Source organism: Ovis canadensis, chromosome 20, assembly GCF_042477335.2.
Source record: "Ovis canadensis isolate MfBH-ARS-UI-01 breed Bighorn chromosome 20, ARS-UI_OviCan_v2, whole genome shotgun sequence".
NCBI classification, from domain to species: domain Eukaryota; kingdom Metazoa; phylum Chordata; class Mammalia; order Artiodactyla; family Bovidae; genus Ovis; species Ovis canadensis.
This window is the reverse complement of record NC_091264.1, coordinates 34,938,756-34,964,917: the sequence shown is the minus strand read 5'-3', so window position 1 is coordinate 34,964,917 and position 26,162 is coordinate 34,938,756. Positions and strand designations below refer to the sequence as shown.

At 43.4% G+C, this 26,162-nt stretch overlaps 1 protein-coding gene across 2 annotated transcripts in view; it reads left to right on the top strand.

Moving 5' to 3' along the window:
* Positions 1 to 25,150, top strand: part of PLA2G7 (phospholipase A2 group VII) — a 33,723-nt gene extending 8,573 nt beyond the window's left edge. Inside the window, exons 2-12 of one of the 2 annotated variants that reach the window (XM_069562696.1) lie at positions 4,480 to 4,622; positions 10,295 to 10,416; positions 10,867 to 11,011; positions 12,908 to 13,001; positions 15,499 to 15,567; positions 16,534 to 16,660; positions 17,992 to 18,105; positions 19,344 to 19,435; positions 20,787 to 20,957; positions 23,855 to 24,003; positions 24,645 to 25,150. In XM_069562696.1, the coding sequence (XP_069418797.1) occupies positions 4,514 to 4,622; positions 10,295 to 10,416; positions 10,867 to 11,011; positions 12,908 to 13,001; positions 15,499 to 15,567; positions 16,534 to 16,660; positions 17,992 to 18,105; positions 19,344 to 19,435; positions 20,787 to 20,957; positions 23,855 to 24,003; positions 24,645 to 24,787 (1,335 nt within the window). In that variant the 5' untranslated portion in view covers positions 4,480 to 4,513 and the 3' untranslated portion in view covers positions 24,788 to 25,150. The remainder of the gene's footprint in view (positions 1 to 4,479; positions 4,623 to 10,294; positions 10,417 to 10,866; positions 11,012 to 12,907; positions 13,002 to 15,498; positions 15,568 to 16,533; positions 16,661 to 17,991; positions 18,106 to 19,343; positions 19,436 to 20,786; positions 20,958 to 23,854; positions 24,004 to 24,644) is intronic. The other variant, XM_069562697.1, reaches the window with a different exon arrangement.
* The last annotated feature ends 1,012 nt before the right edge of the window (positions 25,151 to 26,162 follow it).

The following is a 26,162-nucleotide window of genomic DNA, read 5'->3' as shown; positions in this document are numbered from 1 at the left end:
ACAAGAACCCCTCCATGGGGTTTCATGTGCTTATGGTTGCTTAGTACATCTACTAAGCACGTGGTGCTCTGTAGATGTTTGAATGGGTGGATGGTTGAATGAGTGGTCTGGTGGATAGGCTGTTGTGGTTAAGCCAGCACTGTCAAAGGTGAACACACAGTCCTGTGGGCATTGTGGGAAGGGGTGGGGCTTCTGGGCAAGGGCATCATGGGAAGATCCCCAACTAGATTAACTGGAGAATAAGATGAAGAGCAAATGCAGTGATGCATACATATCACATATGGAATTCATTGATGGAGAATTCATGTATCTTTGTAAATCTAAACCAGCGCATACACTGAATACTTAGATACACCTGCCTGCTTAGCAAGAGGGCTCAGAGTTATAGTTATTTGTCTTAAAGTAGATGGCTTCCCTGTTAGCTCAGACGGTAAAGAATCTGCCTGCAGTGCTGGAGAGCCGGGTTCAATTTCTGGGTCAGAAAGATCCCCTGGAGAAGGGAATAGCTACCCACTCCAGTATTCTTGCCTGTAGAATTCCATGGATAGAGGAGCCTGGTGGGCTACCGTCCACAGGGTCACAAAGAGTCAGACATGACTGAGCACGCACACACACACACACACACACACATGGTTTTCCACACTGTTTCTAAGTGTATGGTTTTGTCTCATCTCCTAGATAAGACAGACCCATGCCTGTGCCTGTTTGCCCATTATGTAGCCCAGAGTTCTCAAATGGGGGCAGTTCCCCCCTGCTGCAGAAGTCACTTAGCAATGTTTGGAGACATTTTTGTTTGTCACAAGGGAGGGGGCGCTACCACTGGCATCCAGTGAGTAGAGGTCAGGGATGCTGCTAAACACCCTACAATACACAGAACAGACCCCATTCCCAGGAATTACCTGGTCCCAGGTGTCAATGATGGGCTTCCCAGTGCCTCAGCGATAAAGAATCTACCTGCAACTCAGGAAACGTGAGTTCGACCCCTGGGTCGGGGAAGATCCCCTGGGGGAGGGCGTGGCAACTCACTCCAGTGTTCTTGCCTGGAGAATCCCATGTACTGAAGAGCCTGGCCGGCTACAGTCGATAGGGTTGCAAAGAGCTGGACATGACTGAAGCGACTGAGCACGCATGCACACACAAGTGTCAGCGATGCAGAGGGTGAGAAACCTGATGCAGCCAGAGCCTGCAGCACTTATGCTGTGCTGACAGCTGGGCAGGACGCAGTTACTGGCTTTTGGATCACTGGGGTCTTTCTTAGAAGGTAATCTCGAGAATCTAATCTACTTTGCTTCCAGTGGAGCTAATCTTGTTTCTGGGGAAGAAGGGAAAAGGGCACTCTGCCGGCTTGATGGTTGGGCTCTTTGCTGGCATTTTCTCACCTCATCAACTCTACAAGATAAGGTTGTTTCTTTCATTTCAATGATTAGGTGATTTGGGTTCCAGATACCCAATGACTGGCCTGGAGTTGATCCTTCTGATTGCAAACTCAGGCCCTTCCCATTGCCCAGCTCCTCCCTGGTGGCTCAGACGGTAAAGCGTCTGTCTACAATGCGGGAGACCCGGTTCAATCACTGAGTTGGGAAGATCCCCTGGAGAAGGAAATGGCAATCCACTCCAGGACTATTGCCTGGAAAAATCCCAGGGACAGAGGAGCCTGGTAGGCTACAGTCCATGGGGTTGCAAAGAGTCTGGACACAACTGTGCGACTTCGCTTTCACTTTCCCATTGCCCAGGGGAACTTCCTGTCCAGATCTCCACAGGATCCACATTCTTCACTCCCCACCTACAGGGCAGGACTCACTGCTGCTGCAGATCTGATGACTGGGTGATCAGGGGATGAGAGCTTCTGCTCTTAAAGTGGCCGCTAATTTACTGTGTTGTTCCTGCAAGTTGCTTCCCCTCGCTGGGCCTCAGTTTCTTTGTTTATAAAACAACAGAATTGGACTAATTAGTGTCTCCTAACTTCATCTGAACCAGAGTAGATTACCTCCATCATCATCTAGATCACAAAACTGGGCACACTTTTTTAAATTTTTAGATGATTTACATCTTTGTCTGTTCAGTGAGGCATGTGGGATGGGATCTTAGTTCCCTGACCAGGGATTGTAGCAACTGCGTCCCCTGCAGGGGAAGCCCGGAGTCTTAAGCACTGAACCACTGGGCAATTCCGAAACTGGACACCCCCTCTTTTTTTTTTTGGCTCTTTGTTGCAATGTGTGGTCTCCCTAGTTGTGGCGTGCAGGCTTAATTGCTCCACAACATGTGGGATCTTAGTCCCATGACCAGGGATCAAAGCTGAGTCCCCTGCAATGGAAGATGGATTCTTAACCACTGGGCCACCAGGGAAGTCCCTATTTTTTTTTCTTTAACAGGGCACTCTTTGAAGCATGTTTCTCTTTTGTTTGTCATCCTACACTTCATCCCCACTCCGTACCCATGCAGGAACACACACACTCATATTCCACACACTGGGACTCTCTTAAAAGCCTAGTACAATGACTGGCTCATGGGTTCTAACTTGAAATTTTGAAAAACCTACTCCAGTTTTCGAAACTGAAACCAAAGCATACCTTTCTCCTAAAATTAGTGCTCTAAAGCAAAGTCTTCAATCTAACGTTATCCCTAAATTGGACCTAAAATATCTAAGGAAGTTGGAAGTATTAGTTGCTCAGTCATGTCTGAATCTTTGCGACCCCATGGACTGTAGCCCGCCAGGCTCCTCTGTCCATGAAATTCTCCAGGCAAGAATACTGCAGTGGGTTGCCATTCCTTCTCCAGGCGAGCTTCCCGACCCAGAGATTGAACCTGGATTCTTTACTGTCTGAGCCACCGGGGAAGCCCAACGTATCTAAGAGGGTAGCTTATTTCTGGCAGGAAGCCGTCGATTTAGATTTAGTTGCTCAAGGAAAGAGCTAGGGTTTTTTTTGTTTGTTTCCTTTCTTTTTTCTTTCCTACTCAAGTGATGCTTGTTCATTGTCGACAGATTAGAAAAGCGCATGTGAGAAAGGAAAACTAAAATCCCCTGTAATCTTGCCCCTTAAATATAACCATTGAGAATATTCTGGCTTTATATTCATCTAGACTTTTATTTTTTCTATTTATGTATAAACGTGCATAGTGAGCCTATATAGTGATTGTTTTTTTCTCACATGCCTCAGAGGGTGGGACTGGATAGTGAAGTCACTGAAACCTACCAGTCAGTAGAGGGCAGATAGTACCCCGATGGAGGCATGGCCTGAATGTGCTGGGCAAAGAGGTTACTGCCTTCTGTGCTCCCAGTGGCTTTGCCTCCTGGCTGTGCCCAGATGGGTGAGCTCTGCTTGCTGAGCTGGGAGGTGTCTTCTCCTTTTGCACCCTGGAGGAACCAGGTCAGAGATCACCTCCTTTCCTGGCCCAGGGAAACTTTGGTGATGGTTGGTAATGGCTTTGTGTAGTCAACTGGGAAGATCTCATTGAGAAGCTAACATGGAAGCCAAAACCTAGGAGTGAGGGAGCCAGTTATTTGGGTATCAGAGCAAAGAGCCTTCCTGGAAGAGGGACACAGGTTCAGATCCCAAGGAAGAGTAGGGGTGCCTGGATGCCTGGAATGTTTGCTGGATGGCAAAGGAGGTGTGTGGCTACAGCAGGTATGTGGGTGAGTGTGCAGGAGGGGCTGGAGGAGGGGGTCAGATCTGGAGTCTGTTGGGTACACGCTGTGGAGCCCTTAATGTTACTTTAAGGCCTGTGGCTTGTGCTCTGTGTGATATGAAGTCATCTGGGGACTTTGAGCAAGAGGAATGGCATTGTCACTCCAGCTGCTATATTGAGAATTGACCATAGGCTTTGGGGAAAACCAGTTGGAAGTTACTGCAAAATTCAAGAAGGAGATAGATGGTGGTGGCTTGGACCATTTCCATCACCCCGAAAAGCTGAGGGGGAAAATGTGCAAGGGGACAGATGAGGCACAGATCCAAGATAGTTTTTTGCTGATAAGATGTTAGCAAAGAGTCTTACAGTAATGTAATTTATTATTACCATGTTCCACTGACATTACCGGTTCCACTGACCTCAGCTTCTGCAATATGATGTTTTTACAAATATAGGGAAACATTAGCCAAAACATTGAGGATTTACTATGTGCTTGACAAGCCCATGTGTATGGTTATGATATGTGATTGTTATAATAATTACAGTTGGATGCTCTTCTTCATAACCTGACTAGACTGCTGCAAATTAGGAAACTAGTGGCCAACAAGCTAATATTCCAACCTAAAAATGTTATTTCTGGGCTCTGCAATCCAGCATGACCAAGACCCCTAACACCCTAGTGCCTCCCCAAAACCTATCATAGAAAATGCATGTGCCATTTTTTCCCAAACGTCTTCTCCCTTCATAACCCATGGAATCATGTTACTAGTCCCTTAATCTCACTGATTAGTCAGCCTGTTTAAGTCCTATTTATTGCATGTCTGTTTTTCCATGTCATTCTTTGCCTTAAAGAAGGTTAAGCTGAAACGGCAGCTCAGCTTCGGAGATGTTACCGTCCAAATTGCATGTGCTTTTCTGCCTCTGCACCTGCCTTGCATTGGTTTATCCTTTTGACTGGCAAGACCTGAATCCAGTTGCCTATATTGAATCCCCAGGTAAGAGGTATATTTGTTCAAGGGCTTGAACTATCCACCTGTTGCCAAATTCGAAGTGGCCCCAGGGAAGTTATGTGTGGGGTTGTCTAAGAAGATGCTGATGGAGATCATTAATTCTCCTGAGGGAATGGAGGGGCCTCAGTCTTTCTTCTTCCTACTGAACCAAGAGAAAGAAGTGCCTTCTTCTTCAACATCAGGACTGCAAGACAGGGACTTCCCTGGCAGTCCAGTGGTTAAGACTCTGCACTTCTAGTGAGGGGATATGGGTTCGATCCCTGGTTGGGGAAGTAAGATCCCGCATGCAGCATGGCCAAAAGAAAAAGACTGCAAGACTGCTCAGAGGAGGCCTTTTCAAACAAGCTGGAAACTCAGTTTGCAGTCACTGGGGAGAAGGTCCACACTGCCTTTTTTCTACATGACTGCCATGCCCTCTGGGTACAGTAACACATCTCCCCTGGAGTGCCCTCCAAGGAAACCCCAAAACTGCCCCCACGATGGTGAAGAAGAGGCAGGTGTCTTGATCAACAGGTGTAGTCCTGGTTGATGGTGGGGAGTCCTGGTTGATGGTGTTAGAAGATGGTGATTTAGAGTTTGGATGCAGAGGGAGACAACCTTTTCTATCTAATGATAGGGAAAAGCAGGGACCAGCAGGCACTTGGAGCCCCAGACAAGAATGGATGTGCATCCCTGCTCTTTCTTACCTTTTGTGGGGAGGGAAGGAGAGGAGGCGACAGAGGATGAGATGGTTGGATGGCATCACCACCTCAATGGATAATGAGTTTGAGCAAACTCTGGGAGATAGTGAAGGACAGGGAAGCCTGGCATACTGCAGTCCTTGGGGTCACAAAGAGTCGGACACGACTGAGCGACTGAGCAACAGTGGCAAAAGAAAGGAGGCGGAGGCTTGGCCAAGCCCAGGAGTGGTGGCCAGAATGGGACAGCCATCTCTAGACAGGGACATCTATGACCCCTGAAAGGACCTTGATTGCAAAGTGATTCCTTCTGGAGTCTTGAGAATTCTTGCTAATTCCAGAGAGTTGGGCTCAGGAATTTTCTCGTCTGCTCAGGTAAGCAGTGTTGGTGGCCTCTGAAAGGTACCATACTCTCTGTACCCACTGACCCGTGCACCTAGGGAACATGGCTTCTCTGGGTCTAGCTATGCAGTGTTGACGGGTGGCTCCCGACTGCGACATTCACCAAAGATCTTTCATAACACAGTGCCTTACAAATCTGGCCCTACTTCATAGCTGGGGAAATGAACACAACAGCGGAAGAGAGACTAGGTCTTCTATGTTTGCATAGAAATGGCCTCTTATCTCACAGGTCCATTCATGCAACTATACTTTCCAGAAAGGTGAGGCATGAGTCATACCTCTTTGGTGTCTAACACAGAGGACTCATAATCGAGTTCAAGAGGCCTGCAGCCTGATTATATTCATTCTCTCATTACCTTACCTGTAGGTTGGAGACAGGTGGCATCTTACATGATGAGCAGATTCTTTTACATCATGTGCTTTATACTGGTACAGGGTGGGAATTTCAAAACATGTTCCCTATTCCCCCATGTTTGAAAAAAACTTGAAAGCTGTTATTGAGCCAGCAGAAACTTGATTCATCTGTCATCCCAGCCCATTCATTCTAAACACTCAAAAAAGAATGCATGAATATGTTTAAAATTATTAGAAATAGTTTATTCAATAAAAGATGAAAGTAATATATGATTATTTGTATCGTTTGTACTAAATGAATACATAGAAAATATGGTCATATAGCTAAAAGGTTTATCAGCATGGCTAGAGATGTCCCATTTGTTAATGGAGGACATAAAACCATAAAGAGATGGTCATTTTCCTCACATTTGTACAATCCATCTCCAACCCCAGAAACAGACATTGGGACTATTTGATAAATGAACATCACCAAAAATGTATACTAAGATTAATAGCATACCATAGATTCTAATGCCTCCTATTATAATGAAGTTGAAGAAAAATAGGAAGTGACATCTAAAAGTTCTGAACCATAAAACAGTATCATCTGGAGAGTGGCCACGCAACCTGGCAAGTCCCCTACCTATCTCTTTTTTTCCATGAGGTGTGCTGATTGATGGCTAGAGAATGGGAAATCCAGAATCCTATCCATTAGCTATGGGCTGCTGAACCTTTTCTCTTTTTTAAAACTTTACTGAAATGTAGTTGACTTACATGTTGTATTTAATTTCTCCTATACAGCAAAGTGAATCAGTTATACACACACACACACACGTGGCCCTCAAGCCACAGGGCCCTGGAGACCTATACTCAAACCCCAGGTCAAAGTTTTCTGAGACCTTCTCAGGGGTCAGGCATCCTGGAACTGGCAGCCTTGCAGTGTCCCCTTGACCTGGGCTCCTGAATGCTGGATGAGGCTTTTTGGTAGAGCAGGTTTTAGAGGACCAGGTTACTCTGAGGTGAGTGGAAAGGTTCCCAGAGCCTGGGTGGAACTGGCATCTCATAAGAGGAACCTTGTGCAACATGGAATCTCCCCATGGCTCTAGAACTGAACACTCAATTCCAGAGGTAGTACCTCCCAGGCAGCTGTGGGTTCTCTGGAGCTCCTCACCAAACTGTGGTTTGAGTCCCTGTGGCCATACCATGGTTCCTGTGGGTGGGGGCTGCAGGAGAATCCAGGCTGCTCGTCACAGGCCTGCCTTTCTATCCTCGGGACTTGAAGTCTTGCTATTACATCGTGAAGGACCACTGAGCCGACAGTCTTAAATGGGAGAGAAAAAGCTTTTTGTAATTCTAAACAGACCCTAAAATGTTAGCCTTATAGGGAAAGCTTTTCAAAAAATTGTTTCAGAGGAAATGCCTTGGATTTTGTAACTATACAGAGAAAAATGGTATGATCTAGTGTGCGTGCCTGCTAAGTTGCTTCAGTCTTAGCGTCTGACTCTTTGTTATCCCATGGATTGTAGCCGCCAGGCTCCTTTGTCCACGGGCTTCTCGTCTGCCTCCTTCAGGGGGTCTTCCTGACCCAGGGATTGAACCCGCATCTCTTATGTCTTCCGCACTGGCAGGCAGGTTCTTTACCATTCGCAGCACCGGGGAAGCCCATGATCTGGTGTAGATCTGCTAAAACTCCTCTTTGGGCTTGAGTTTGGGTAACCAGAGTTCGCTAACTCTAGGGAAGGGACAAATAACCTCAGTTGTCTGCCTGTTATAGGTGGTGGTCATAACACACCTGTAAGTCAAGTCACGACACGAGTTTGAGTGAGTTCTGGGAGTTGGTGATAGACAGGGAAGCCTGGCGCACTGCAGTCCATGAGGTTGCAAAGAGTTAGACATGACTGAGTGACTGAACTGAACTGGTCAAGTCAAGCTACCTTGATTTATATGATCACTTGATCCTTAGAGCTGTCCTGATGGCTGGCCAAGTGACTGTATCCCCACTTTACAAATGAGGATCAGAGAAGGGGGTAAAGTGCCAAGGACAGAGCAGCATAGCTTGTAAGATGTACAAATGGAACCCAAGATAGCATCACTTGGCTCCAGCACCAGGGTCCATTCATCTCAACCACTGCCTTCCTTGGAGCTATCTCCTACAATTGGAACATGAATTGCTGACTGTGTGTCAGGCCAGGTGGTCTGGTACCTTAGCCCAGTGCTTCTGACAAAAGGCACAACTTTTCAGATTCAGTAGGATTGAGATGAGGCCTAAGAGCCTCATTCCCAATCTTCCATTTGATGCCAGTGATGCTGGTCTATGGACCAACTTGAAGTTGCAAGGCCTTATGAGTTGAAAGGCTCATCACTGGCAGGTGTTTCACACACCAGTGTGGAGGATGTAAATGACCTTCTTCTCATAACTCAACACCTTTCTGAGAGATGCCGTATGAAGTCAGATGCCATACATAGCATAGTTCGCCGTGTCTACGTGGCAGAGGCAGAATGTGATAGAAAGCATGAAAGACTGTCCAGCAAAGGGATCACCTCTCACAGTCCAGACGAAGGAATGCAGCAGGTTAGTTGAATCTAGAAAAGTGAGTCAGATGCATTGATATGTGGTCTCATCATGCTGAAATTAAATGTGGACTTGATTGTGGGTTAGAAAGGAGAACAGGTGAGACTTCAGGTGTGTTGAAGGGTTTTGGCGCCAGAGAGAGAAAATATTTCCAGAATGGGTGGATAAAAGAATATATGCCATAAAGCACTTAACAGAGACAGAAGAGACCCAGTGACAGTGTAAAGTTTAGTTCTGGTCATTTTCACAAATATTTCTTGAACTCCGATCATTGCGCCAGACATTGTGTTAAAGATCCAAGGATACAAAGATATGGATGCAGCTCTTATGAGATACTCTTAGGAGACAGAGTAGTAAAACATAATTTTAGTCTAATGTGATAGGAAGGAAGATAAAAATATATACAGGGAATTTATTTAATACTGAGGGTGAAATGATTAAGTCTGGGGAATCAGAGAAGGTTTCAGAGAAGACCTGATATCCAATCAAGATGTTAAAGGTTGAATAGGAGTTTGCCATGGGGATTTCAAATGCAGGGAACAGCATTTAGTAAGGCGCAGATGCAAGCAACAGCCCACTGTGTTGCTCAGGAGCACATAGAAGGGAGGTAACTCACAGGGAAAAAGAATAAGAGAGGGAAGCAATGGACCTTCAGATTACCGAGGGTTTTTCTCACAGTGCCCAGAACTTGGGGTTTAACTTGTACACCTATGAATCTCTCTGAGTTTCAATCCCCCAGTAGAGAAAAGAAGCCACCCCACATTGGAAGGCATCAGAGATTTAAATATAACCTACACACTGCCTTCCAGAAAGATTCCAAAACATGCTCTCTTCAAGGGAAAACAGCTGGTGGAAGGAAGGCATTGAAGGATTTGAAGACTTGCCTGGTGAGATTCATACTTTAAATCCTTCCAGAAACTGTGTGAAGGACACTGTTGAAGGGGTCAGGATCCAAGGTGAACAGGATGTTCAGGAGAGATGGCGACTGTTGGGTCAAAAGCACTGAAGGTGTAAGTGAGACAGGTGAACTAGCAGAGCAGAGACATGCTGGAGAGAGGATGCTAAGCGAAAAACAAATGTTAGAAATTGGAACTTGGTTGGATGTAGATGGCAGGGGAGAAATAGTTAGGAGAGTAGCATGATTCCTAAGTTTCTGACCTGGGATCCCCCAGCTATGGAATTCTGGAGTGGCAGGCTGTATGGTTGGAGGGTGAAGCTGGGGATTTGGGAGAGAGTCATGTAATTTCACTCTGGACCATGGGCTTCACTGTTCCTGTGGGAAGGTTGTCAGATGCAGATATCCAGTGGGAAGATGTGAGCCCAAATCTGAAATACCAGGTAAAGTTCATATTTAGGGAAAACAGATTTAGGAAGTGGTCTTTAATATGCTCTGGATAGGAGTAGCAGGTAAGAGCAAAGATACAAGGATTAGGAGGTGAGGATGATCTTAAGCATCTTAGGAGAAGGGGGATGTCGACTGCCATCTTTTTCCTCACCCAGTTCTTCACATACAGAGGGTCTTCAATAACTATTTGTGTATTTTACTAGTTAGTGAAGAAATGAAGGCCCAAAAACTATGGGTGGTCACTTGATTCCCTCCAAGTTTCTTGGCATAATCAAGTCTGGGGAGTCATGGATGACAAACGAAATAATATTGACCTGTTTTCCAGTATGGATCAGTAAGATACAAGCTCTGATGGCTGCTGCAAACATTGGTCAATCTAAAATCCCCAGAGGAAATGGATCTTATTCCGTCGGTTGTACAGACTTGATGTTTGATTACACTACTAAGGTAATGTTTTAATACCATCTATCCTTATATTCTAATATTGAGTGTGGCTATGGTCCATAAGAAGGTTTTGAAAACTGACCCTGCTCTCACCTGGGAATGACTCATTTTGTCATTGGTATGATTTCATGGCAAACCTTTGGCTGGTGAAGCCATTCCTCAGGTCACTGCTGTCTTCAGATTAACTTATCTATAAACTCGGTTTCCCCCCCTTTTCTAATGTCTGAAACCAGGCTGCTCATACTTTCTTTTCATTCAAAAAGCATATTTTTCTCTTTCTATTCCTTTTGACTATATTCAATCACCATGGCAACTTATCAAAAAAGGCTCTCTGGACCTCTTCACCCACAATAGAGGTATTTGGGTCCCCGCTAATTAAATATGCAAAACAGCTGTTGGAATAGGTTTGAGAAGCAACTTGACTAAAAGCACATTCATTTCCTTCCTCTACAGGGCACCTTCTTGCGTTTGTATTATCCATCTCAAGATGATGATCACTCCAACACCCTCTGGATCCCAAACAAAGAATATTTTTTGGGTCTTAGTAAATTTCTTGGAACACACTGGCTTATGGGCAAAATTATGAGCTTATTCTTTGGTAAGATTTCTGTTGATCCTGCTTTGTAAGCACTAGACTACACGGAAAGCTTGAAAACAGCAAGAGTTTCAGGCAGTTAAAGATCAAAATAGATTGTCTCCAGTCTAAACATCTCTTAAGATGACCAAGTATTTCTTAAAAGACCAGGTAACTATCAGAGAATCAAGGGCTCTAGTTTTGTCTGTTTTGAATATGACAGGGTGGGTGGAGGGAGTGAAGGTATCAGACTTTCAGACAGGCTCCAACATCTCCCTATGGGTGGTCAGATTTTTCTTTCTTCCATTCTCTGTGGGGGCAATAATGCGATGAGAACAGCAATTGGGCTGATGTGACCTCTCCTTTCTCTACTATGTGCTGAAGTGTGTTTTACAGTTGGGCAAAGAGACAAAGAAGGCAGAAGCCACCATACCTTTCCATATCCTAAACCAAGGAGTGAAAGTCAATTTCTTATTTATCATAAATGAGGAAACTCCACTCTCATTCCCATAACCACCCCCAAGGGGCCAGCCTCTCTCACCAAGACAATCCAATGTGGATTCATCACTTAGTATGTCTACAATTCATTAATATTGGCTTTTGTCCTTCTTTATCTGTCTCACCCTCTTGACCTGGTGTTAACTACATCTTCAAATTTCCCCCTCAAAACTACCTACACCTTTTGGCATTCATTTTAAACGTCTCCTTGGAGTTTTCTTAATAGCCCACTTTATATGAGAAATGATGGACATAATTACACGTCTTCATGATGCTGAATAGTTTATAGGTCACTGCTATAGCAGTCATTACATTCGGTTTCTGTGGGCACATCTCCATTGTGTTGATGAGAAAGCGGAACACAAATAATTGATGATAATGATGACCGTAATAAGTGAGAAGTGGAGGAAAAGACCATAGCCTCCATTTTGAGCCCTTTACTATGTGACTGGATAGGTGCGCTTTACATATTGTTGTGGTTCGGTCGCTAAGTCGTGTCTGACTCTTTGCGACCCCATGGACTGCAGCACGCCAGGCTTCCCTGTCCATCACTGTTCCCTGGAGTTTGCCCAAGTTCATGTCAGTTGAGTCAGTGATGCTATCTACGTATGAAACTGAAGTCGCTCAGTCGTGTCCGACTCCTTGCGACCCCATGGACTGTAGCCTATCAGGCTCCTCCATCCATGGGATTTTCCAGGCAAGAGTGCTGGAGTGGATTGCCATTTCCTTCTCCTGGGGATCTTCCCGACCCAGGAATCGAACCCAGGTATCCTGCATTGCAGGCAGGGAAGGCCGTCTACATATATTCCCACTTAAATATGATTCTCACCAGTCCCCCACGAGAGAGCTCTATTTTCCTTCATTTTACTGAAGAAGACTCTGCGGCTCAGCGAGTTCTCTTGACCTGCACAAGGTCAGCAGCTCCTTGGTGGCAGAACTTCATCCAAAGCCACATCTGAGAGTGAAGTCTAAGGTCTCTCCATCTTTCTCTTTGACCTTGATCAAATTAGAGTGAGAGGAGTTTCCCATTTGAAGATTCTGAATCTCAGTATAATGCTCCTGAGGTTTACTGGTTGTTTGGTTTCAGAACATTCCCTTTGAAGTTTTGCCAAGATCTGGGATTGATGATAAGGAGCAGCCTTCCTGAACACACCTCTCAGTAGGAAATGTCTCACCTCAAGTTCAGAGCTGACAGTGAGAACTGATAATTCATGATCCTATGGTCTTAAGAAAAAAACAAGTGATTCATGCCCATGCTTGGTGGTTTCTAGTAGGAGACTTTTTTTACATGAATTTATTATTGATGCATAAAAGAATAAATTCCATCGGTCAGGTTTTTATACTCAGGAGATGTAAGTTAAATTAACCAGCAATATTCAAGTCAGAAAAAGACACTCATTATCACCTCCCACTGCTCTCTAGGTTCAATGACAACTCCTGCAGCCTGGAATGCACCTCTGAGGACTGGGGAAAAATACCCACTAATTATTTTTTCTCATGGTCTTGGAGCATTCAGGTAAAGTGTCAAGAGGCTGAACAATTTTAGCCTCCAGGGATCAATGATTGAATGCATTCCCCCTCAAAAAAAAAAAAAATAGGAGGACAGCAGATTTTGGAGTGTCAGGCTGGTCCTTGTCCTGGGAGGACTTAGAGTTCCTTCAGAATTAGCTGTGATCTGCTCATCAGTTCTTAGCCCTGTCTTTTCCTGCCTCCAGCCCATGGAGACCAGCCTCACAATAGAGGAGAGGGGCGGTTGCAATTTGGGTGGTTGTCTTTCTATATAACAGTATTTACACTCTCAAAATCATTCACTGTATTAGTTCAGGTTCTCCAAGAAATAGACACCATGAGTAGATTAGCTGTGAAAGGCGTGTATTGGGAAATGCCCATGAAGGATAGAAGGGAAGGAGCAGAGAAGATGGGGAGAGATTTCAGCCTGTGATGCAGGCTGGACAGTTAAGAAGGTGATGGGAAACAGAAGGACTGGATATGAAGGGTATGAATGTGGTACAGTTCTAAGAAAAACTGGGCCAGGCTGATGGAGGGAGAGCTTGACCAAGATTGGCTCATCAGAGTTCTGCATCTCATAGGAAGGGACCTATGGTAAACACACGCCATGCTCTGTCACTGGAACCAACCTACAGGAAGCCTTGCTTTACTTGGACCCACTGGGGCAGGAGCTGGGTGGGCTCTAGTCAACTATGGTCTCTGGATCATGACAGGTAGCATGTTTTCATGGCTACCACCCCATCTACTTTTTTTTTTTTTTGACATTTTCTCAACTCCCTTCCCATCTGCCTCAGGTTTATAAGAATTTTAGAAAAGAAAAAGTGGCTTTTAGCTGGTAAAAAAAAAAATCAGGTAGCATCTGCAGTGAGAAATTTTCACTTGTTTAATTGTAGCCCAACTAGTTATTTGATTCCTATGAGACCAATGATTGGCATCTCAGACTTCGAGGACCACATTCAGCCTGTTCCTGCATCTGTGTATACACTTTTATCGAAACACCAGCCACACGCATTTACTTTCCCCATTGTCTCTTCTAGTCTTGCGCTACAGTGGCAGAACTGAGTCTGAGACAAATAACGTAAGGCCCGCAGAGCTGGAGGCAATTACTCTCTGGCTTTTTACAGAAACGGTTGTGCTGACCCCTGTACTAGAAGATTTTCTCTTCCTGAGTTGGCCTTCCATCATCAGGAGAAGAAAGCATGATACTCACCGACCTCCTTTTTTTTCTTTATGGCCATTTACTCTGGAATACATAATAGGCAGGAGTTCCCTTTTGATCCAGTGGTTAATTAAGACTTTGCCTTTGAATCCTGGGGGTGCAAGTTCAAACCCTGGTCAGGGAGTTAGGATGCCACATGCCTCGCGACCCAAACAAAACAAAAGAAAAAACAGAGGCAATATTATATTGAATTCAATAAAGACTTTAAAAATGGTTCATGTAAAAAAAAAAAAAAAGAATACATGATAGAAGAAGATTGTGCAGAACCAAGATGTGGAAAGATTCTAAATGTAGTTGCTTATTAGCACATGACTCTTGAACCATCTCCCCCTGTCTAGCCATTTACCTAACAGCTGACTTGTGTTTGGTATTTCCACTGTTTTAGACATGGTTATAAGCACTGAACATGTGTTAACTTACTAAATCCTTATAATAATCCCACCAGGTCCCAGATGTTATAACATCACCCTTCTGCAGGTAAAGAACCAAGGCAGAGAGAAGATGAGTGATTTATCCCAGGTAGACAGCTCGTAAGTGAAGGAGCCAGGATCCAATAACCTGCAGTGGTCAGAGTGTAGGTCCTGTTGTCTTAAGCATCACATTGTACAACCTGCCTATGTTACATATTTTCTTATCATGGCCTAGTAACTGGGACTTCCCTGGTGGTCCAGTGGTTAAGACTCTGTGCTTCCAATAGGGACATGAGTTCAATCCCTGGCCAGGGAACTAAAGTCCCCATGCCACTTGGTGTGGCCAAAAAATGGAAAAAAAAAACCAAACCAAACACACCTTATAATTATTCTAAAGCCAAAACTTTATTATCTGTCCCCACCGATGAGGACAGAAATGGAGTAATGCAAGTATTTAAAGTCATATAACTAGAAACAGGCAGAGCCAAGATTTAAACCCAGAACTCTCAAAGGCAGTATCTACCATCACTGTACCAGTGTTTCTCAGCCTTGGTACCCCGGATGCTTGGGACTGGGTCATTTCCTGTTGTGGAGGAAGTCCTGTACATCACAGAATGGTTTTAGCAGTATCTCTACCCACTGGATGGCAGTAATATACCCCACCCCACCCCCACTCCTGATAATGAAAATACCTCCAGACATTGTCAAATATCCCCAGAGGACTAAAATCAGCCCCCTTTGAGAACCACGGCCCTATGCTTTACCCCAGGGCACGCCTGCAGGGGGAGTCCTGCCATCCAATTCCCAGGTTTTATTTGTGGATCCTTTGTGATTGTGACTGGTAGTTGAATGCTTCTCTCATTTTTGTTTTGAAGGACGATTTATTCTGCTATTGGCATTGATCTGGCATCCCACGGGTTTATAGTTGCTGCTGTAGAACACAGGTATGTCACTTGGTATGTGGCTGAGCTCTACCTTTCTTAAAGGTTTATACAAAGTACTGTTAGAGGGAATTCCTTGGTGGTGCAGTGGTTAGGACTCATTCTCACTGTCAAGGACCTGTGTTCAATCCCTGGTTGGAGAACTAAAATCCTATAAGCTGTGCTACTCAGCAGGAAAAAAAAAAAATACTGGTAGAATTGTCAACTATGATTACCCATGACTGAGAAAAAAAGGAGACTGAATTAGATTGTCATGTATATAAAAAAACAGCTAACATTTCTCGAGTTCGTTTTCATATACTATCATTGGGTTCATCATTGCGTTCATTGAGTGCCGTGTTCATATACCATCTCATTTAATCTTCTTAACAATCCTTTAAGATGTTACTATCACTGTTTCAAGGGAGGCTGAATATGAAGCTGAGGAAGGGTTCAGTTCAGTTCAGTTCAGTTGCTCAGTTGTGTCCAACTCTTTGCGACCCCATGAATCACAGCACGCCAGGCCTCCCTGTCCATCACCAACTCCTGGAGTTCACTCAGACTCACGTCCATTGAGTCAGTGATGCCATCTCATCCTCTGTTGTCCCCTTCTCCTCCTGACCCCAATCCCTCCCAGCATCAGAGTCTTTTCCAATGAGTCAACTCTTCGCATGAGGTGGCCAAAGTACTGGAGTTTCAGCTTTAGCATCATTCCTTCCAAAGAAAGAAGGGTAATTTGCCCCAAACTACACAGCTAGTAAGTGGTGGTGCTGGGATCTGATTCGGGAGAGAGTGTTCAACTCCAGGGTCTCCCAGAATTATGAAGACAGAGTGCCTTCTTTACAGGCAACAATGTCTTTTTCTTAGAACTCCCTTGGGGCCTCTTTGATTAAAAAAAAATGTAAAGTGGAAGAAGGGAAGTCAGAAAGAATCAAGGACGGGGGTGAGGAACACGAGTGACATAAGTCATTGATTCTGTTTTTATCATAGAGATGGCTCTGCATCTGCGACATACTATTTCAAGAACCAGTCTGCTGTAGAAAGAGGCAGCAAGTCTTGGCTCTATCTCAGAACCCTGAAGCGAGGAGAGGAGGAGTTTCCTTTACGAAATGAGCAGGTACGTTGAGGAAGAGAAGAGGTGGCGTGCTGACCAAAAGATGCAGGCAAAATGATGACATTTGTTTATTTAATTATCTCACATAGGGCAGACTGTGCCCCTAGGTCTCCTTACTTCCCATTCCCAAAAGATATGTCAGAAGGTTCCCTGAGTAATCAAATTCCCTTAATGAAGTACCTGGGTCACAGTAAAAACAAAGACCAACATGGAAATCCTAGCAGATGACTGAATATTCAGAATTCTTTTGTGTTAGAACTAAAGTCTACTTTTTACTGAAGTGATGCTATGCTATGCTATGCTAAGTCACTTTAGTCGTGTCCGACTCTGTGCGACCCCATAGATGGAAGCCCACCAGGCTCCCCCATCCCTGGGATTCTCCAGGCAAGAACACTGGAGTGGGTTGCCGTTTCCTTCTCCAATGCATGAAAGTGAAAAGGGAAAGTGAAGTCGCTCAGTCGTGTCCGACTCTTCGCGACCCCATGGACTGCAGCCCACCAGGCTCCTCCGTCCATGGGAGTTTCCAGGCAAGAGTACTGGAGTGGGGTGCCATGGCCTTCTCAGACTGAGGTGATAGAGAATATTATTAAGAGTTCAGGCCTTAGAATGCAACTTTCTTTGTTTGAATCCTGATGCCATTACTCTGCAGGTACAGTGGGCTTATCTTGGACAAGTTACTTATTCTTTTTGTTTTGTTTCCATGTTTTAGCTGTTATGAAATAATGAACATTAATAGTATCTCTTATGAGGCTTTCAGGAAGACCAAGTGAATTAAAGCATGTTATTTTCTACCTCTGTGCCAAGCTTCACGGCTTCCCAGGTGGCTCAATGGTAAAGAATCCACTTGCAATGCAGGAGACCCGGGTTTGATCCCTGGGTTGGGCAGATCCCCTGGAGGAGGAAACGGCAGCCCACTCCAGTATTCTTGCCTGGGAAACCCCATGGACAGAGGAGCCTGGTGGGCTACAGTCCATGGGGTCACAAAAGAGTTGGACACGACTGAGCGACTAAACAACAAGCCAAACTTTATAGTGGGTGCTTTTACATGTGTTATTGCATTTAATCCCACCTGCGTTTCACTGAGGTGGACATTATTATACAATAAATGGAAGCTCAGAGAGGTTAAGCAAATCCTCTGAGGACACACAGAGGGTAAGCAACAGAGCCAGGATTTAGACTAAGCAATAAGTACCTGCAAAGCTGGTGCCTGGCTCATTATGCTAGGCTGTGTTCTATAGGCAACCAAATTTTTGTCCTGTGTTTCACCCTCTACACAAGCTTTACGTGTTACAGCTCTTTACTTTGTCATGTCCTACTTCTAATCATCCTCTTAGTTACAGCAACGAGCAAAGGAATGTTCTCAAGCGCTCAGTTTGATTCTGGACATTGATCACGGGAGGCCAGTGACGAATGTACTAGATTTAGAGTTTGATGTGAAACAGCTGAAGGTGAGCTTAAAAAAAATTCATTTTCCCTTGGCCTGGACTTCTTTGTTGCTCTTATTATTGTCTGTTTTACTGCTATAATACGAGGTACAACATGATAAAGGGCTTCAAAAAAAAAAAAAAAAGTACTGGGAAAGTATTCCAAGAGTGAGAAATGCATTAGGTTGAACTATGTGTACAATTGCCACCAGCCACCTTTGATCTACAAAAAAAAAGTTGGTAATTTCATACGTTCGATATAATATAAACAGTGGAAGTATTGTAATTTCTTGGGCAGCTCCTGCATCTTTTTGAGCTTGATCCTGAAATGCTGGTCAAAAGTTTTAGACAAAATGCTGGGGTAGGGTGGAAGCACATCCCAGTGGATAGTGTGCTTGAAGACTCAGAAGTGTGTGGGAGTGTGGAATACAAGGAAGGGAACAAACTAAGATGATGGTCTGTCCTCTGGACTGTGAGTCATTTGTGCCACTCAACTAGCCACTCCTGTGTCCTTGGCTTTGGACATGTGGTCCCCTTGGTCTGATGCCTCGTCCTCCTGACACAGACCTGCTTGATCATCAACCTAAGTCAGGCATCTCCTTATCTCCTTATCCATGAAGCTTGCCTGGGCCCCACTGCCCATCTGGACTGGGCTAGCCATCTACCACACATGCTCCTTGGCACCTCCTTACCTCGTCTGTGTTGTGTATCTGTAACTCCTTCCCAAATAGACTAGGAATTCGTGGGAAATGAACTGCAGTGCCTGACGCAGAGCAGGTGTTCAATAAATACTCAGAGTATGGACAAATTAATGAATGTGGAGTGCGGGAGAGGGAGCGATCAGCAATGACATTGATGGTGCCAGTGTGGGCGATGAAGAAAGCCATGAAGTTCACTTCTTTATTTGAGGTTTTTGTTTGGTTTTGTTTTGGTGCTGAAACCAAAGAAGTTTTTGTATATATATAGATAAAACTTATACATATGTTTTATAAGTATATGTATGGATATGTTTTATAAGTATATATATATAACATGTTTTTGTATAGAAGTGTTCATATATATAGGTATGTATGTATACAGACACATGTGTGGGTGTGTGTGGGTGTGTGGGTGCATGTGAGTGTGTATATATTTCTTTTCTAAGAATCAAGGTACTTAATCATGCCTGTGAAATAATAATCTTGTGATTCACAAAATCTCTGCCTATCCTCTGAACAGCCTGTGAGATACTTATGCATTTATGTCATGCTTTTTTCACATAGGACTCTATTGATAGGGATAAAATAGCAGTTATTGGACATTCTTTTGGTGGATCCACAGTTATTCAGACTCTTAGTGAAGACCAGAGATTCAGGTAAGAGAATAAGGCTGAGAGAGAGAATGCTAAGTTATTGGAACAGGGGGAAGTGATAACACATGTGATATAGAATGTATCCAAGTTCTTAGTGAGGAAGAGATCTTTGGGAGTTCACAAGTCCATTCTTTTGCCTCCATAAAATCCTTCACATGAATTTTCCTAAACAGAAACATCTACTTTGGCTATTGAAAATTCTCCCCATCTCTGTTTTTCCTCATTATTATTTATCTGTTCAAGGGCTTATCATTTTCATTTGGAAATTTATCTTTATATATACATATTATCTGTGACATAATGATTGTAATAATAATGTTGTCATCTTATACTATTTTCTAGATTCCCCAATTGGCAGGGCATTTTTTAAAAAAAAACTGTTTTACATTAAAAAAAAAAAAACTGTTTTACATAACTCACATTTGCACTATCTCAGCTCCAGGTTTTCATCCATGAAATTTTTACTGAGAACATACCACCCACCTCCAAACTTTTATTCTTTGTATCTCAGCTTTGACATCCTTTTCTCTCAGAAGTTGATTCCAATTCTATGTTAGATGGGCAGGGCATTTTTAAATTATTATTTTTTCCATCTTTAAGGTTGAGCATGGGCTAAAATTACATAGCTACTGGAGTGGAAGTCAGGACCCCAGTCTTCTAACTTGAAGGAACATTTTCTTTCTTGAACCGTTTCATCCCAAACTGATGAGATCACATAGAATCAACCATGTAGAAAGTGGGATCATTCGTGAAACTTTAGCTCACATTTCTTAAAAGCTATTTCAACATAAGAAGATTCTCTTCTTTCATCCATTTAGCGCATAAAATAGAGTCTCCAAAAGGCCAAGAAACACTGGATAACTTAACTTTAAAAATTGCATTTTCAAATGATATACTCCATATGCTTTTCTTCAACTCTCCCAGGGGAAGTATCTTTACACATAAAGGAAAGGGTCTAACTGTTACTCAGAAAGATATAATGAAAATGAGAACATGGCAGGGTCCAGAAGAACTAGAAAGACGGGGCAATAGTGCATAGACTGTATCTTTTCAGACAGACACCCCACAATTTTATAGAATTGCTTATTTTAAAATTGATCTTCAAGGATGACAAAAAAATTTTAAATGTTTCGAAGGGTTGTAATTCTTAAATGCCTCCTAAAGGAAATGGTGATGTAATTACAAGTTTGCTGCCTTGCAAAGCTAATGATATCCCCTTCCCACAATGAAAGGTAATACCTCTTCCACCCAGAGAGATCACCCATAACGAACTGGTGAGGTGTTTGTCTCTGAATCCCTGTGATATTAGAAATCCCTGCATGCGGGCAGCATTTAACCAGCCTTCTTCCATCAGGTGTGGCATCGCTCTGGATGCATGGATGTTTCCCGTGGCTGATGAAGTATATTCCAGAATTCCTCAACCCCTCTTTTTTATCAACTCGGAACGATTCCAATACCCTTCTAATATCATAAGAATGAAAAAATGCTTCTTACCTGATAGAGAACGAAAAATGATTACAATTAGGTAAGTATCAGTAAGTGACATTACATCATCTGAAACAGAAACCTGAAACTTGGATACACAGTCAGTGAATATCATTGAGTAGCTAGTCTAGAATTGTTCAGTTTGTTGTTTAGACTTGGAATAAGGGAGACTGTTAGGTAATCTCAGTTTCCAAGTGCATTTAGACTTTCTCTTTTTAAAATGCACTTTTTTTGAGTAGTGTTCGTATATATCGTACATACGCTGATAATTAAAATTTGCATCAGGATGCATGCTACTTCTATCTGAATATAAGAGCAAGACTACACATTTCTAGGACTGGGGTAGGGGGAAGTATTCCATCATTAGGCTTGGCTTAGAACATTTTTTTTTTTTTTAAGTAAGATGATCTGCTGAGTAAGATGATCTGATCTGTTTACTCATTTGGTAAGTATATGAATTTATTAATTCCCAAAGCTATAATGGGATCCCTTTGAGGGTTGACAATATACTTACATCGTGGATAAAAAAGAATTCCCATAGGGTTTTGAACTTGTAGTGAGATGTTACAAAAACTGGGCTTCTGCTTCTGTCTGAACCTGATTTACTCAGAAGGGCAGAGAAGAGGCGCCAGGAAGTAAACACACACTGTAAAGGCAATAAACACTCTGGAGACAGAATGGAGGGCTGTTTTCTAAGTGAAAGTGAAAGTGTTAGTCGCTCAATAGTGTCTGACTCTTATGACTGCAAGGACTGTAGATCACCAGGCTCCTCTGTCCATGGAATTCTCCAGGATAGAATACTGGAGTGGGTAGCCGTTCCCTTCTCCAGAGGATCTTCTCAACCCAGGAATCAAACCTGAATCCGCCCTTTGCAGGCAGATTCTTTGCAGTCTTTGAGCCACCAAGTAAGGTGCTCATAAAAGGCTGCTTAGAAGAAATGGTGGTACAGTGGGTCTTAAACAATCAAAAGGCTTTAGATAGATGGTGAGAAAGGACCCAGATATTTAAGGTAAGGATGTCAATTTAGCTTATTGGTATATGCAAGTCTGTTTAATTCTAAAACAGAAATAGTAGAGAATACTCAGCCTCCCTTATTAGGCTATCACTCTCTCTGTTTTTTCCCTGCTCTGCCTCCCTGTCCTGACTTCCGTTTACTCTGACTTCTGCAGTCTGTCTTGCTGACCTTGGCAGTGAGCTGAAACTGGCTCCACTAAGGATACAGGTGGCTGTGTTGCTATTGGCAGCGTCAGCCCTTGTCTCTGCATCCCTGCCACCTGTGGACTACCCCCATTTCTCCTCCCTTGGGTACCACGACTCCATTCTCCTGCGCTTCTCATGTCCTGCAGACAGCTCCCTTCTTTTCTCTTCCACACGCTCCTTCTCTTCAGGCCCTCTCTCCACTGCAGGCAGCATTCAGGGCTCTGCTTTCAGCTGTCTCGTGGACCTGACTGTTTACCTCCTCTCTACTTTTGACTCAGAGTTTGGATTGGGATGTGGGAAACACTGAGCAGAGTTCTGGGCTCTATACTGAGTAGAGATAACTGAAATAATAGGGGTTTGCTTAAAAGTAGCAAAGTAAAGAGGAAGAATGACATTGAGTGGGGCTGGAAAGGTAATTTTTGTTCTGTTCTGTTCTTTTACATTTTCTTGGCTGCACCACATAAACACGTGGGATCTTAGTTCCCGGGTCAAACTCACGCCCCTTGCATTGGAAGCAGGGTGCCTTAACCACTGGACCACCAGGGGAGTCCCTGGAACGGGTGTGTTTTAACCTTTAGATATATGTGTTTGGTCACAAATTGGAAAAGTACAGAATTTGTATTCAACGTATTATCAATGAAATCTATGGAGGAGCTGAGACTGCAAAGTGAGAAAAGAATTGGTCTGAAAATAGAATCTTGAGGATTTAGGGGATGAGCCAGTGAAGAACAGAGTAGTTCAGGCAAAGGAGGAAAGATGTGATGTCAAGGAAATAAAGTGGGGGAAAAATGCAAGAAAATCAAATGTCAAATGCCCAGAGATAGTTAAAACTGTGCATTGGAAGTGGCTGTTCTATTTGATGTTTGAGAGTGAAAGTCGCTCAGTTGTGTCTGACTCTTTGCAACCCCATGGACTATACAGTCCATGGAATTCTCCAGGCTGGAATACTGGAGAGAGTATCCTTTCCTTCTCCAGGGCATCTTTCCAACCCAGGGATTGAACCCAGGTCTCCCGCATTGCGGGCAGATTCTTTACCAGCTGAGCCACAAGTTCATCAATTAGCAATATTTATGAAGGGCTTTCCAGTTTGAATAATACAAGGCAAATTTTTGCTTGTTTTTTAATCTACTTAATCCAAGGCTGAAATACAAGGTGTTTTGCTCAACAGCAAATAGAGATCCAGTTAAGTGTGGTGGTAAGGGGGCAGGATTCTGGCTCTGGGTTTAAAGACTATCAACATAAAAACCATTCCATCTACTCAAATCAGAAGTGACCTACAAAGCAGGAATCACCTCTTCTAAAACCAAGATGCCAAGCAAGACAGGAATCTTTGCCTTATTTGTCTGGAGGGAAGGATGCTTACATACTCGTATGTGCATACTAAGTCACTCAGTCATGTCTGACTCTCTGCACCCTCATGGACTGTAGCCCACCAGGCTCCTCTCTCCATGGGATTCTCCAGGCAAGAATACTGGAGTGGGTTGCCAAGCCCGAGGATCTTCCAGACCCAGGGACTGAACCCCCGTCTGTCTCCTGCATTGGCAGGCAGGTTCTTTACCACTAGAACCACCTCTCATACCCCTAAATGAACAGTCTTGTGACCCTTGAGTACATCTAGGGAGATCAGATTTACAAGTTTTGTTTCCTTGGGTTTTGGCCAGCATCTTTCCTGCACCTTAACTACAAAAATAATATTGTCTAACAAAGTGATTTGCAGATAACTCCTTTCTCTTTCAGGGGTTCCGTCCATCAGAATTTTGTTGACTTCACTTTTGCCACTGGCAAAATAATTGGCTACCTATTCACACTGAAAGGAGACATCGATTCCAATGTAGCCATCAGCCTCAGCAACAAAGCTTCCTTAGCGTTCTTACAAAAACATTTAGGTAAGATACGGCATCTTCTTTCCTGACATAGACCAGATGATTCTCAGGACAAAACTGTTTATCTTAACTCACTCGCATGTGCTCAGTCGTGTCTGACTTTTTGTGACCCTGTGGACTGTAGCTTGCCAGGCTCCTTCGTTCATGGGATTCTCCAGGCAAGAATCCTGGAGTGGGTTGCTATGCCCTCCTCCAGGGGATCTTCCCAACCCAGAAGACCAAACTTGGGTCTCTTGCATTGGCAGGCAGGTTTTTTTTTTTTTTTTAAACCACTGAGCCACCTGGGAAGCCCTATCTTAACAGCGTAAGTCCTATTTTAAAGGTTCCCAGTTGGTTTACAATGTAACACTGCAGTCAATCAGCTGGAAAACAATTTGTGGTTTTGTGTACTTGTGTCATAGGCAGCAAGCCTGCCTGTTAGAGCTAACAGTGTTTCGGTGAAGCCAGGTGGGGATTTCCATGCTCAGACAGCACAGGGCCTCAATCCTCTCATTCAGATGTTGCAGCTACCTCGTGCTCACAGGGGGCTTGTCGACTCCTTAATCCTGACGTGGTGTGTGTGGTTTGTGAGGCTAGGATGCCCCCTAGAGGCACTGAACTGTTTAATGCTCTCAAAAGTTGAATATGACATTTCTATATTGCAGGACTTCAGAAAGATTTTGATCAGTGGGATCCTTTGGTTGAAGGCGAAGATGACAATCTTATTCCAGGGACCAACATTAACACAACCAACCACCAAGCCACTCTGCAGAACTCCACAGGAACAGAGAGACCAAATTTAGATTAAAAGAGCTTTTTAAAAAGTTTTGTTTACAAACTTGTCTTAAAGTGTGGGGTATATGATTTTAATGTATTTTCTCAAATAGCTCATATTTAAAAATGTAGGCTATACCACAGTAGTGACTGAAGCTTGTATTACTCTTTTTCCCTTTAAATTTAGAAAAAGACTACATATGAAAATCATAGCAGCCTAAATTTTAGTTTTACTAAAGTGATCCTTTTTCACAGTAAAAAAAAGAAAAACTGATTTTACATTAGTTCAACAGACACATATAATAAAACAGGCACAAGGCCACTGAAAATGTGTTACAGTGACCTACAACTCCTAAAAATATAATAAACAGATTTTCTTGCCTCTTTTTTTCTGTAATAGGCTATAGAATTGAGTTTTAGCATCATGGTCTGCTATGTAGGATGTGGCAGCGCTTCCACTTGACCTTGGGTCACAGTAAGAAAAGGTAGACCAGGTGGATAATAAAGCCACTGCTTTACCGTGGAATTAGCGCTAGGGCACACTTTCAATAAGACGACCACACGGGGATGGAGGCTGGTGACAAAACAAAGGGAGCAGATTAAAGCAACTTGGTGATTTTCTTGCATTCACTGTGTTTACCCCAGAGACATTCTGTTTACTAAAGAAAGGTGCATATGAGTGGCCCTCGATTCCAGCCATCACACATATAGTTACTGATTCAACCCTAGGCTGCGAAGGATATAAAGGGAGAGAATATAGGCGTGTGTATGGCTGACACATTTTGCTGTCCAGTAGAAAAATTAACACAGCACTGTACTCCAATAAAAATTAAAAACATGAAAACAGGGAAAGTGAAAAAAAAAAAGAGATCAAGATTCAACTTTGAAGAAAATCCAGTTTTGTTAACTTAAAAAGGCCATAATTTTTACTGCTTCATTTTCCATGAGATTTATTTAATGGATCTTTTAAATTTTATGTGGAGTAGTAAAAGGAGAAAAGCACAATAAATGGAGGTGAAAAGATCACTGAAAGATGTGTACGCTTGCGCCTCTGGGAGTCATGGAAAACGTGTTTTGTTTCCCAAGCGGTATAGACACTTCTGCCACTCATCAGCCAAGTGTATTTGGGTCTAAGAATGGTCTTGTTCCTAGGAATGCTGCATAATTAACTTTCACGAAAGCCAGTGAGAACAAGGGTAACCAGTACTTAGTCAGCAAGCCTGGTTAACTATTCTATGCCTATTCCTTTTGCCTTATTAATAAGTGACTGCATTTTCTGATTTGGCACTCAGGCCTACCTTAATGTTTTCATGTGCAAAATCACTCATTTTGAGAAATATAATTTCTCCTATAACTGTTCAGAGTAAATATTTTAAAATGAAGAGTTAAATTCTTTATCATGAAACAGA